The sequence below is a fragment of the Vitis riparia genome, chromosome 19, assembly GCF_004353265.1.
Source record: "Vitis riparia cultivar Riparia Gloire de Montpellier isolate 1030 chromosome 19, EGFV_Vit.rip_1.0, whole genome shotgun sequence".
NCBI lineage: Eukaryota > Viridiplantae > Streptophyta > Magnoliopsida > Vitales > Vitaceae > Vitis > Vitis riparia.
In genome coordinates, this window is record NC_048449.1 from 14,303,468 (window position 1) to 14,315,945 (window position 12,478).

At 31.8% G+C, this 12,478-nt stretch overlaps 1 protein-coding gene and 1 long non-coding RNA gene across 2 annotated transcripts; both read left to right on the top strand.

Annotated features, from left to right (window-relative positions):
* Positions 1 to 739: 739 nt before the first annotated feature.
* On the top strand, positions 740 to 7,596 carry LOC117909510 (probable LRR receptor-like serine/threonine-protein kinase At1g53420). The gene is made up of 8 exons (XM_034823553.1): positions 740 to 1,022; positions 1,759 to 1,827; positions 2,382 to 2,447; positions 5,058 to 5,093; positions 5,221 to 5,261; positions 5,764 to 5,831; positions 5,908 to 6,103; positions 7,155 to 7,596. Exons 1-8 carry the CDS (start codon positions 952 to 954, stop codon positions 7,166 to 7,168), a joined length of 561 nt encoding a protein of 186 aa, XP_034679444.1. The 5' UTR covers positions 740 to 951; the 3' UTR covers positions 7,169 to 7,596.
* LOC117909511 lies at positions 2,887 to 3,902 on the top strand. Its single transcript, XR_004650384.1, has 3 exons — positions 2,887 to 3,054; positions 3,178 to 3,218; positions 3,866 to 3,902. It is a non-coding gene; the product is annotated as an uncharacterized LOC117909511 (long non-coding RNA).
* Positions 7,597 to 12,478: the final 4,882 nt, after the last annotated feature.

The window sequence follows — 12,478 nt, forward strand, 5'->3', positions numbered from 1 at the left end:
TAATAATAATAATAATAATAATAATAATAATAATAATAATAATAATAATAATAATAAAATTAATTGTAGGGATGGTTCTATCACTGAATCTTTCTGGTTCCAGCTAAACACGTACCACAACCACCATGGATTTAGAAAACCATTAGGATTGGAGAGGTGGCAGAGCTGCCTCCTTCAGCATTATTCCCAGCAGCACTGGTGCTGCAAAGGTATTAAAAGGACCTGTATCCATGGATTCAAAACCAATCTTTTGGGTTGTCATGAGCCACATTCAGTTGATGCACTACAGCCGAATCTATGATTCTGTCTTCTCTAGTTGGTTTTCTTTGCAGGAAAGGCAAAGGAATTATTCTGCAAATACCACATTCTAATAGAATGGATGTTGAGCATATGGAAGGGTGGGATTTAATTATATTGTTGATCAAAATATAAATGTCTTTCTTCTTATAAAGATTAATATTTTTTTTCAACAACCAAGGGTTTTTGATTTTTCTTTTTTCCTTAATTCATATCAATCCCAGGTAAAAGGCAACGATGAGTACAGAAGAAACTCAAATTTTATAAAGGAATTCATTTTCCTTGGTGGATGTTTTCCTTCATTCATTAGAGTGACAATGGCCATACTGTTGCATCAAGACACTGGTAAAAGCTAATACAATGATTTGGAATTAATCATCTTTCTTCCACTTTCTGAAAAAATTAATCTAAGAGAGTTGTGTAAATGCAGTATATTACTGACAAGAGTAGCATTTTGCCATTTTTTTTCTTGATGGGATTCTATGCAGAAGAATTAGTGACTTAAATGGAGAGGGTTCCACTTTTCCACCCCTAAGAAGCATGAAAAGAATGTACAGGTTTTAAGTGGTATTTATGATTAAAAAAATGCTCTAAAGCAAAGTAATTCACACTCTCTAGCACTAGTACTTACATGGACTTAGTTTATGTTGCAGGATGTTGAGGGGTTGTAATATCTCAGGACCAATCCCCACATATATAGTAGAGATGACAGAATTGAGATTTTTGTAACTCTACCATGCATTTCTTTTCCTCCATTTTCTTTTATGGCAAATTTGTTGTCCCTAAATGGTTGGAGTAGTGGATTATGTCAAGTATTATTAGCTTTCTACAGTAAGAACTTGTATTGTGGGCTACCATGTAAGGGGCTTCCTCTTCTTGTTCCTTCCCCTTACCCTTGACCTTTAATCATTAAGGCAAATTGTGCCTTTTTTTTTTTCTACATTTTTATTTTTACATATGAAGGTAGAAAAAGTAGGAAAGACAAATATTTTACAGTATGGGCCAAAGCTATATTGGGAGACTGTATGTTGATGGAAATTACCAGCTCCTTTGGGTCTAAACTATATTTTTATCTTTTGACTCCTTAGTTGGAAGCTCTTTTTTCTCTGTCCCTTTTGCGAAGGGATCCTTTCCTCTTGTAATTCATCCCCCCCTCTTATTGAATTTGTTGGGTGGTTTTTCTGTGCCAAAATACTTTTGTGAGATTAAATTGGTCCTCAAATGATAATATACACACCCTGACTTTATTATTATTAAGAATGGGGATAAATGGCTGATCTAGGGGTCAGTAATTCTATGTCTATCAATGAGTTATGCCTCTTTTCTTTACCCCTCTATCTTCAGACTAATGACCTTTTATCTCTTGAGATTTATATTGCACCAAATTCAATTAAGCCATCATTTGGCTGAACTTCTAATTTGGTGCTTTATTATGACATTTGTACTGTTGTTTAGTCACAGAGATCTCAGCTTCAACAAGTTGAACGGAGAGATTCCAAATCTTGATGGCCTAACAAACGTGGAGGTCATGTAAGAAATAGAAACTTAGGACATGTGTAATTGTAATGCATAGAAGTCTTCCCTATCTATGTTGTGTCTATCATAAAAATTGATAGAGAGGTTAAAACTACACACTATTAGTTCATTCTTATAATTGTTCTGGGGTCATACATTTGCCTGGTTATGAGTAGCAGGTATACTCACTTGCCCCCAGCTATATGGGTTATGGAGGTGGCCACAAGTCTGGTGCATTAAGAGACTGCATCACTTGGGGCAAGGGCTTTCAATACCTATGGGGATTACCCTTGTGAAAATTTCAATTTTTTCTCCATCTTCTCCTGCAGAACATTTTGAGATAATAACAAAAGTTGCATTAGTGGTCTAGTGGTAAAATAGTACCCTGCCATGGTTCATAACTAGGTTTAATTCCCTGTCAGTGCATTATTATTTAATAGTTCTTTCTACATCTACATTCATTTTCTTTAATAGGTCTTTCTACATCTACATTCATTATTATTTTGTGCTCCCCATGTTCTGTTATGTTGGAAAGCTCTAACAATAAACCATTTTTGCGTGCCGATTAGGTGTCTGACAGGCAACCGGCTTAATGGAAATATTCCAGATGGAATCAAGGGAAGGCAGAGACGCACGTATGTTTTCCATCCAGCATCTTGAGTTAATTTTGCTTGAGATTTGATGTCCATCTTTTGTTATCTATTACCTTTGTTTTTATCTACCGAACCATACATAGGTAAGGTTGTACACATGCATACACATGAACTCCCCTGTACGAACACATTCATCTCTGACCTCTATGGAGTTTGATTGCTGATTCTATTCTTGCCATTTGCATCCCTCTATCTGCAATGGGTCAAAGAAATGTTCTCATTAGAAAAGCTCCTAACTACTTGTTAGCTATTAGTTGCAAATTAGATTAAATTTCGCATACAATCTTCTTTAGCACTTATAACTTATACAATTCTTTCATAGTGTTTTGTATATTAGCTTTCATGGAGTTATATTGTGTTTAAAGAGTCATATATGTTTTTTTAGTGAAATAGATCTTTCTTACAGTAAATTCTCTGAGCAATCTGCACTACCTTCTTGTCGAGATAGCTTGCAAGAACTATTTCTTAGTAAACTAAACCTTGTCAAGCTTTAGGCGCAGTTTTTCTTTCATTCACTGTCTACATTAAATTATCTTCTTTTTTGTTTCATTAGGAACTTGTTCAGAAGCTTTTCCGAGGAGGGGAACTTGTAAGCTTTTTACTTTATAATTTGTGTGTGAAGGGAAGCAATTTGTATATGTTTTATCTTGCACAACATTGATTCTTTTCTTTTCTTTTCTTTCTTTTTTGGACCAATGCTACATTAATTCAGAGAACTTGGTGGGTGCCTGGAAAACTATCCTTGTCAAAAAGGTGAGTACATAAAATGTGAGGTGAATTTCTCAGTTATTTTATCCTAGATGATTGAGACTTATCTTTGGTATTGAAATGAAATTATATCATCTCATCAAGGACATAAAATTTAGTTTTATTTATTTATATATTTATATATTTATTTATGTTTAATATAACTGATCACCGTCTATAACTTTTTTGTTTTCTTAAGATCGTTATTCATTGCATATAAATTGTGGTGGAGAGAAATCTACTGTTGGAAATGTTGTTTATGAAGGGGATCCAATATGAAGGAGGTGCAGCAAAATTTCATCCTATGATTGATTATTGGGGATTTAGTAGCACTAGACACTTCTGGGATCATAACAGAACCATAAATGATTACATAGCACAAAATGTATCCGTACTTGGAATAAACCACTCTGGGTTGTACACCAGAGCACGACTTTCTCCTCTATCTTTTACTTACTATGGGCGCTGCTTAGCAGATGGGAACTATACAGTAAAAATTCACTTTGCAGAGATAATTATCAGAGGCAATAAATCCTTTCATAGCCTTGGCAGACAGATTTTTAATGTTTATATTCAGGTACTCATAATAGGAAAAATTAGATTAGTGTTTGGTTTGTTATAGAAGGTTAGTTGATTTAATTAGTTAATTGCAGGGAAAGTTGGAATCAGAGGATTTTGATATTGTACAAGTAGCACAAGGGGTTGAAAAGGTAGTTGTAAAAGAATTTAAAGCAGTTGTGAAGAATAAAACTTTAGAGGTCTGCTTTCATTGGGCTGGCAAGGGGACAACAGCTATACCAAGTAGAGGAACTTATGGTCCTCTCATATCAGCTATTTCTATGGAATCTGGTGAGTTTAGGCCACAAGTCTGGTGCATTAAGAGATTGCATCACTTGGGGCAAGGGCTTTCAATACCTATGGGGATTACCCTTGTGAAAATTTCAATTTTTTCTCCATCTTCTCCTGCAGACATTTTGAGATAATAACAAAAGTTGCATTAGTGGTCTAGTGGTAAAATAGTACCCTGCCATGGTTCATAACTAGGTTTAATTCCCTGTCAGTGCATTATTATTTAATAGTTCTTTCTACATCTACATTTATTTTCTTTAATAGGTCTTTCTACATCTACATTCTTTATTATTTTGTGCTCCCCATGTTCTGTTACGTTGGAAAGCTCTAACAATAAACCATTTTTGCGTGCCGATTAGGTGTCTGACAGGCAACCGGCTTAATGGAAATATTCTAGATGGAATCAAGGGAAGGTAGAGCCGCACGTATGTTTTCCATCCAGCATCTTGAGTTAATTTTGCTTGAGATTTGATGTCCATCTTTTGTTATCTATTACCTTTGTTTTTATCTACCGAACCATACATAGGTAAGGTTGTACACATGCATACACATGAACTCCCCTGTACGAACACATTCATCTCTGACCTCTATGGAGTTTGATTGCTGATTCTATTCTTGCCATTTGCATCCCTCTATCTGCAATGGGTCAAAGAAATGTTCTCATTAGAAAAGCTCCTAACTACTTGTTAGCTATTAGTTGCAAATTAGATTAAATTCCGCATACAATCTTCTTTAGCACTTATAACTTGTACAATTCTTTCATAGTGTTTTGTATATTAGCTTTCATGGAGTTATATTGTGTTTAAAGAGTCATATATGTTTTTTTAGTGAAATAGATCTTTCTTATAGTAACTTCTCTGAGCAATCTGCACTACCTTCTTGTCGAGATAGCTTGCAAGAACTATTTCTTAGTAAACTAAACCTTGTCGAGCTTTAGGCGCAGTTTTTCTTTCATTCACTGTCTACATTAAATTATCTTCTTTTTTGTTTCATTAGGAACCTGTTCAGAAGCTTTTTTGAGGAGGGGAACTTGTAAGCTTTTTACTTTATAATTTGTGTGTGTAGGGAAGCAATTTGTATATGTTTTATCTTGCACAACATTGATTCTTTTCTTTTCTTTTCTTTCTTTCTTTTTTGGACCAATGCTACATTAATTCAGAGAACTTGGTGGGTGCCTGGAAAACTATCCTTGTCAAAAAGGTGAGTACATAAAATTTGAGATGAATTTCTTAGTTATTTTATCCTAGATGATTAGGACTTATCTTTGGTATTGAAATGAAATTATATCATCTCATCAAGGACATAAAATTTAGTTTTATTTATTTATATATTTATATATTTATTTATGTTTAATATAACTGATCACCGTCTATAACTTTTCTGTTTTCTTAAGATCGTTATTCATTGCATATAAATTGTGGTGGAGAGAAATCTACTGTTGGAAATGTTGTTTATGAAGGGGATCAATATGAAGGAGGTGCAGCAAAATTTCATCCTATGATTGATTATTGGGGATTTAGTAGCATTGGACACTTCTAGGATCATAACAGAACCATAAATGATTACATAGCACAAAATGTATCTGTACTTGGAATGAACCACTTTGGGTTGTACACCAGAGCACGACTTTCTCCTCTATCTTTTACTTACTATGGGCGCTGCTTAGCAGAGGGGAACTATACAGTAAAAATTCACTTTGCAGAGATAATTATCAGAGGCAATAAATCCTTTCATAGCCTTGGCAGACAGATTTTTAATGTTTATATTCAGGTACTCATAATAGGAAAAATTAGATTGGTGCTTGGTTTGTTATAGAAGGTTAGGTGATTTAATTAGTTAATTGCAGGGAAAGTTGGAATCAGAGGATTTTGATATTGTACAAGCAGCACAAGGGGTTGAAAAGGTAGTTGTAAAAGAATTTAAAGCAGTTGTGAAGAATAAAACTTTAGAGGTCTGCTTTCATTGGGCTGGCAAGGGGACAACAGCTATACCAAGCAGAGGAACTTATGGTCCTCTCATAGCAGCTATTTCTGTGGAATCTGGTGAGTTTAGGCCTTATTCATTTCTAGTGAAATATCATAGTCTTTCTCTTTCATAGTTAAGTTGGATGTGCCTTTTTGTTGCCCAACTTGTTCTGCTATGACAAATAACTATAAAGTTATTCAATTAAATTATGAGATCAATAGTTTTGTAATCTCAGATAGTTATTTAACAACTTCATGAAAACCAGCTCAATTCCTCTATTTTATTTTATTTTTCTAACCAATTTACTCCCTGATATCTGCAATGCTAAATAAATCTTATTATAGAAAACATCAATTGAATGGAATTGTGTGCTAAGCATAGCATTCAAGCTAACACTATTGTTTTTATTTTTGATATATTTCAAGCCTCTTTCTAATGGCAAAAAGAAGATGCTCATTGCAGTTCTAGTTTCAGTATTGGTTTTCATTTTCACAATTTTGGGCCTTATTTTCTGGAAATGCTACTTTGGACAGAGAACATCAAGTGAACAAGGTAATGTAAATCTATGACACAAGCTTTGGTGTGACTATGTGAGAAGGATAATAAATAAGTATGTTTCCCAACTATTGCAGGAAGTAGGAAGAATTTGTGGCAACTTGAATATAATTATAAGTAGCCGATAGACTCAAACTGGCCATGACCTAAATAAAAAATAATCATCTGGAAAACATAAGAATACATTATCACCAGACACTCAAACGTTGGAGGAAAAATTTCTTGGACAATGAGAGGTAAGAAGCATAAACTCTGCACCAAAAGATGTATTATGTGCAACAACTAGTTGAATCAAGAAGCCTTCCTCTTCCAGTAAACAGGTTTTTTGGGATATATATTACCAAAATGAAATATTTGATTAAAAGGATTTTGACCACATGCCCTTGGAAGAAGACAAATCAAAACCTAGCATCAGACATTATTTTCAAGTTATTTCATATTTATAGCTTGTTGGGTATTATAAATGAAAAGGTTTGCAATAGGTTTGGTGGAGTCACATGTATTGTTTATACTATTGTTTTAATTCTATTTTCATCTATCATGTGTTAATATGGCAACTTATTATCATGTTAGGTTTTAATGCATGACTTCATTATAAGATATAATGTCATGGCACCTACGCTTGGACTAGTCTCTTATTTACCCATATTGGAAACATACTTCATTAATAACCTAGCAAGGTATTAAGTTGTTCTTGCGTTACCTCATTTGCAATTTATTTTTTTATTAATTGGTGTATTTTTTTCACACTAACGAAAACCAGTGTAAGGAGTTTGCAATTGGAACTCAAGTCTCGCATTGAGGAGTTTGAGAAGCTTGACAAATTCCATATGGAACAAATGGAAGAAGAGGTTACCGCAAGAAATGCTCACATACATCAACAGAAAGTTGGTAGTTTGGAATGTTTTATGGTAGCTAAGAGCAGTGCAGAAGAATTTTCAAAAACTGATATTGTTGAAGGTATGTGCATTAGTCCTTTGCTTCACTTGATTTGATATGCACTTTGATTCTATAGTTGCTTGATCTGTTCCTTGTGTCTTCTTGAAAATTTATTCACTTTCCAAGTTAGATTCAAATATCTATTTTATTCTCATTAGTCATTTTTCTAAGTAAAGATATTGACATTAGTTATTTTGTATATTTTAACCATTTTTTTTTTAGGATTTTAATCTTTTTTTCTTCTTATGCAAATAGATGTATTATTTGATCTCTCTTGGAAATAGCTTTTCTGTCTCGAAGAGTAAGACGTGTTTGATCATGTATGTTCATTAATCAAAGGTTTCTCTAGTCTCGCTATCTTGCAAAATTAAATCTTGGGGAGAGTCCTAGGCCCAATCTGAGCGTTCTTCCAAAGGTGGATTCGCCATCTCAAGTTACTTATGATTTGTTGATAATGTACTGATCCTTGATTGGGTAGCCTCACATTGGATTGCTTTTAAAACCTATACTTTTTTACTTCTCAATATTGTCCTCATTCTGGGGTCTAATATTGGTTTCAACAACTCCAAGGTTGCTTGAACTGCATGCTTGAATCAGATGCATTACTCTTACAAGTTTTCTAAAGAGCGAAAGAAAAACCTATTGTCTAATAATGAGACCCTGATATTTGGCATTCTGAAAAGCTTAATCACTGGTTTTTGGCTGCTAGATAACTTGTGGTATGCAGTTACTGATAATGTTATTGATTTTATTTATACAATTCATCCAACTATTGAAACCTTAGCTGTTGACTTGAGAAAAATGTCTCTTAGTTGCAAAATTACATTGAAAGTGGTATCATGCGTCCTTTCAACTGTTCTTGTAACAAAACTTAGTAGATATTTATTCATTATGTTCCATGTTGCTATTAACCAATTGACGCATATGGTGTCATGTATTCAAATAGAAATCTTAATTGATGGTTTTAGCTGCCAGGAAACATAATGGTATGCTGCTGCTAATAATGTTATTGTTGCTATTTATGCTACTCATCCAACTCCTTGGAGAAATATGGAAGTTGTGGTTGAAAAGGTTTGCAATAGGTTTGGTGGAGTCACATGTATTGTTTATATTATTGTTTTAATTCTATTTTCATCTATCATGTGCTAATATGACAACTTATTATCATGTTAGGTTTTGATGCATGACTTCATTATAAGATATAATGTCATGGCACCTACGCTTGGACTAGTCTCTTATTTACCCATATTGGAGACATACTTCATTAATAACCTAGCAAGGTATTAAGTTGTTCTTGCATTACCTCATTTGCAATTTATTTTTTTAATAATTGGTGTATTTTTTTCACGCTAACGAAAACCAGAGTAAGGAGTTTGCAACTGGAACTCAAGTCTCGCATTGAGGAGTTTGAGAAGCTTGACAAATTCCATATGGAACAAATGGAAGAAGAGGTTACCGCAAGAAATGCCCACATACATCAACAAAAAGTTGGTAGCTTGGAATGTTTTATGGTAGCTAAGAGCAATGCAGAAGAATTTTCAAAAACTGATATTGTTGAAGGTATGTGCATTAGTCCTTTGCTTCACTTGATTTGATATGCACTTTGATTCTATAGTTGCTTGATGTGTTCCTTGTGTCTTCTTGAAAATTTATTCACTTTCCAAGTTAGATTCAAATATCTATTTTATTCTCATTAGTCATTTTTCTAGTAATATTTATTTATCATAATATTGAAATTTCTATTTATAAAAGTTTATAGTAAAATATAAACAATTTATTTAGGAGGCGTTGGGATATACTTCTCAAAGAAAACATTTTTTTTTTCTCTTTTGGGTCCTTGGGCTATTTAGGATGAGGTTAAAAAAATAATTGGAAGGTCCAACTAAAAATACAAGCCCATTGAGTCCTTTCATTTCAACAAACAAAAGACTGAAAAGGCCCAACTAAAATGCAAGTCCATTGGGTACTTTCATTCCTTTGGTTAGATGCCTATTATGAAGAATTTAATTCTTAGCCCAACCTGGTCCAAATATTTTTAAGGGGTTCAGGTTCGGGTTCGAGCTTCGTTTTTATTTGAGGCGAGGCTCAAAATTCAAGTTGGGCAAGCCAATGGCCGAATTTAGGTTAAAAATAAATTTGGCACAACCTAGGTACATGGTGATTAAATTTTTAGCTTAAATATCAATTACAATACTTTAACTTAAACAAATTGAATGGAAAAAAAAAAAAAAAAAAAAAAAAACCAATTTGTGTCCCATATTAAAATTTTCAAAAAATTATTTATATTTTAAATTATTATTTAATATAAAAAAATAATTAAAAACACCTAAGATTTATTCTAAAAATAATAATTTATTTTTAAAAAAATTTTAAAAATAATAATTAAAAACATTTTTTATATTTTTTAAACAATTTTTAAAATTAAAATGAAATAAAAAATAATTTTTAGAAACACAAGTAGGAATTGTTTCCACCTATTTTTTTTTTAAATAAAAATAAGAATATGGGTATGTTTGATTATGTTTTTCAAAACTTGTTTTTAAGGTAAAAAATAAAAAAAAAATAGTTTTTAAAAGCAATTTTCAGAAAATATGCCAAACGGGTCCTAAGATTGCTTAATTTGGGTTCTTCTAAAAAAGATGAAAAATATTAAAATTTGGTTTTTAAATAATATAAAGATTTATTTAACTATAGGTTAAATTTCTTATCAAAATAAAAAATTATTTAAAATTTTAATATTCTTATTATGGAGAACATGTTACAATGATAAATACTTAGATATTATTTTTCAAACTTATGGTAATTTTAAATAACAATTAACCAAATTCCTTAAACTACTTTCTAATTAAATTTCCCTTTAATTAATTAACAACGATTTTCTAAAAAAAAAATGGTAGTAATATTTATTTATTATAATATTAAAATTTTCATTTATAAAAGTTTATAGTAAAATATAAACAATTTATTTAGGAGGCATTGGGATACACTTCTCAAAGAAAACATTTTTTTTTTCTTTTGGGTCCTTGAGCTGTTTAGGATGAGGTTAAAAAAATAATTGGAGGGTCCAAATAAAAATACAAGCATTGGGTCCTTTCATTCCAATAAACAGAAGACTGAAAAAACCTAACTAAAATGCCCCATTGGGTACTTTTATTCCCTTAGTTGGATGCCTATTATGAGGAATTTAATTTTTAGCCCAACTTGGCTCAGATACTTTTAAGGGTTCAGGTTCGAGCTTTGCTTTTATTTGAGGTGAGGCCCAAAATTCAAGTTGGGCAAGTGAATGGGCTTCAGGTTAAAAATAAATTTGGCACAAATACATGGTGATTAAATTTTTAGCTTAAATATCAATTACAATACTTTAACTTAAACAAATTGAAGGAAAAAAAGAAAAAAGAAAAACCAATTTGTGTCCCATATCAAAGTTTTCAAAAAATTATTTATATTTTAAAATATTATTTAATATAAAAAATAATTAAAAACACCTAAGATTTGTTCTAAAAATAATAATTTATTTTTAAAACAAATTTTCAAAAATTTACATTTGTTGAAAGTTTGTTAAACTTGTTTTTTCAAGTTAGATATATATTTTTTAAATTAATAATTGAAAACTATTTTTGTTGTAAATAACAAAAAAAAAACCGTTTTAAAAAACATTTTCAAGTTAGTTTCAAAATTTATATATTGTAATAGATTTTAACACTTAATAATTTTTTTTTAAAAAAGGCTTGATAATAGTGTATTTTACAGTAATTTTATAAATTATTTTGAACCTAAAAAATATTTTTTAAAAGAAAAATTAGATGTTTAACAAAATTAAAAAATACTTTTAAAATTTTGAAAAATCATTATTGTAATATTTTTTTTTTAAGAAACATTAGATTGGTTTCCTAAAGACACTTCAGAAATGCTTCCACTAAAAACACGAGCCTAATAGTGACAATAGTGACAAAGAAATCATACATTTGTGATCATCCTCTCAAATTGCAGTAGTGATAGACAAATGTATATCATGTTCACACTCCCTCAGACATGTTCTTGTACCCACCTTGGGTGTGAGAGACAAACTATAGTATTAGTGACAGATAAATCACACATTTTTATCACGCACCTGTGACCCTATACCCATGATTGACAAATCACACATTTGCTATTGCATGCATGTGGCCTTATACTTGCCATGAGAGGCATAAATCATGGTAGTAGCAGACAAATCTCAATCCTCCCAAATCATAGTAGTGGTAGATAAATCATACATTTGTGATTACATATAATTAGACAAATAAATAAATGGGGAAGTGATTTCAACTCGAGACCTCTAAATAACCTAAAATCTGATTATGTTAAGTAATCAATTTTCGTCAAAGTTTTAAGTTATCAAGAATTGGACCCATATTTTGTATATCATATTCTAACAAAAGCAATATTAGTCTAGGTTAGGCTAATCTACATAGCTGGTCTAAAAATATTCTTGGCCCTTGACCTCTAAACCGGTTTCTCCTATTGGCAAGAAATAAGTATAATGACCAAAGAACTTGCTGTAATCCTTGGTCTAATTGAAATGTAAGCTGGCATTCCATGAATTGTTTGGGGGAATATAATTGAATTTCATTTATTCTTGTATTTGGGAGTTCAAGCCAGGCAAGACACAATAAGTTTTTGTGAGGATGTTAGATACATTAAAAATCAATACATGAGGAAGTTCAAATATGATCATTAAAAAACAGGAACTAGAAAAAAGGTATTAGAATGTGCAGTAAATTGCAAGAGACAATCTTTTGTGTTTGACTTGTTCAAAGGAAGGGATGTAAGCATGGAATCCTATAAATATACAAGCTTTCTAGTTGTCTTACCCTCAAACCCCCTCTTATTATGGGATGTTAGTTCCTTTCCTTAATAAATTTTTTCTATTTACTTCAAACCTCCTCTTATTATGGGGATGTTAGTTCCTTTCCTTA

Coding starts and splice junctions, on each gene's coding strand:
- LOC117909510 (XM_034823553.1), top strand. CDS start 952: ATGTTGAGGGGTTGTAATATCTCAGGACCAATCCCCACATATATAGTA. Junction 1,828..2,381: donor CTAACAAACGTGGAGGTCAT/GTAAGAAATAGA, acceptor CGTGCCGATTAG/GTGTCTGACAGGCAACCGGC. Junction 5,094..5,220: donor TTTTTTGAGGAGGGGAACTT/GTAAGCTTTTTA, acceptor ACATTAATTCAG/AGAACTTGGTGGGTGCCTGG.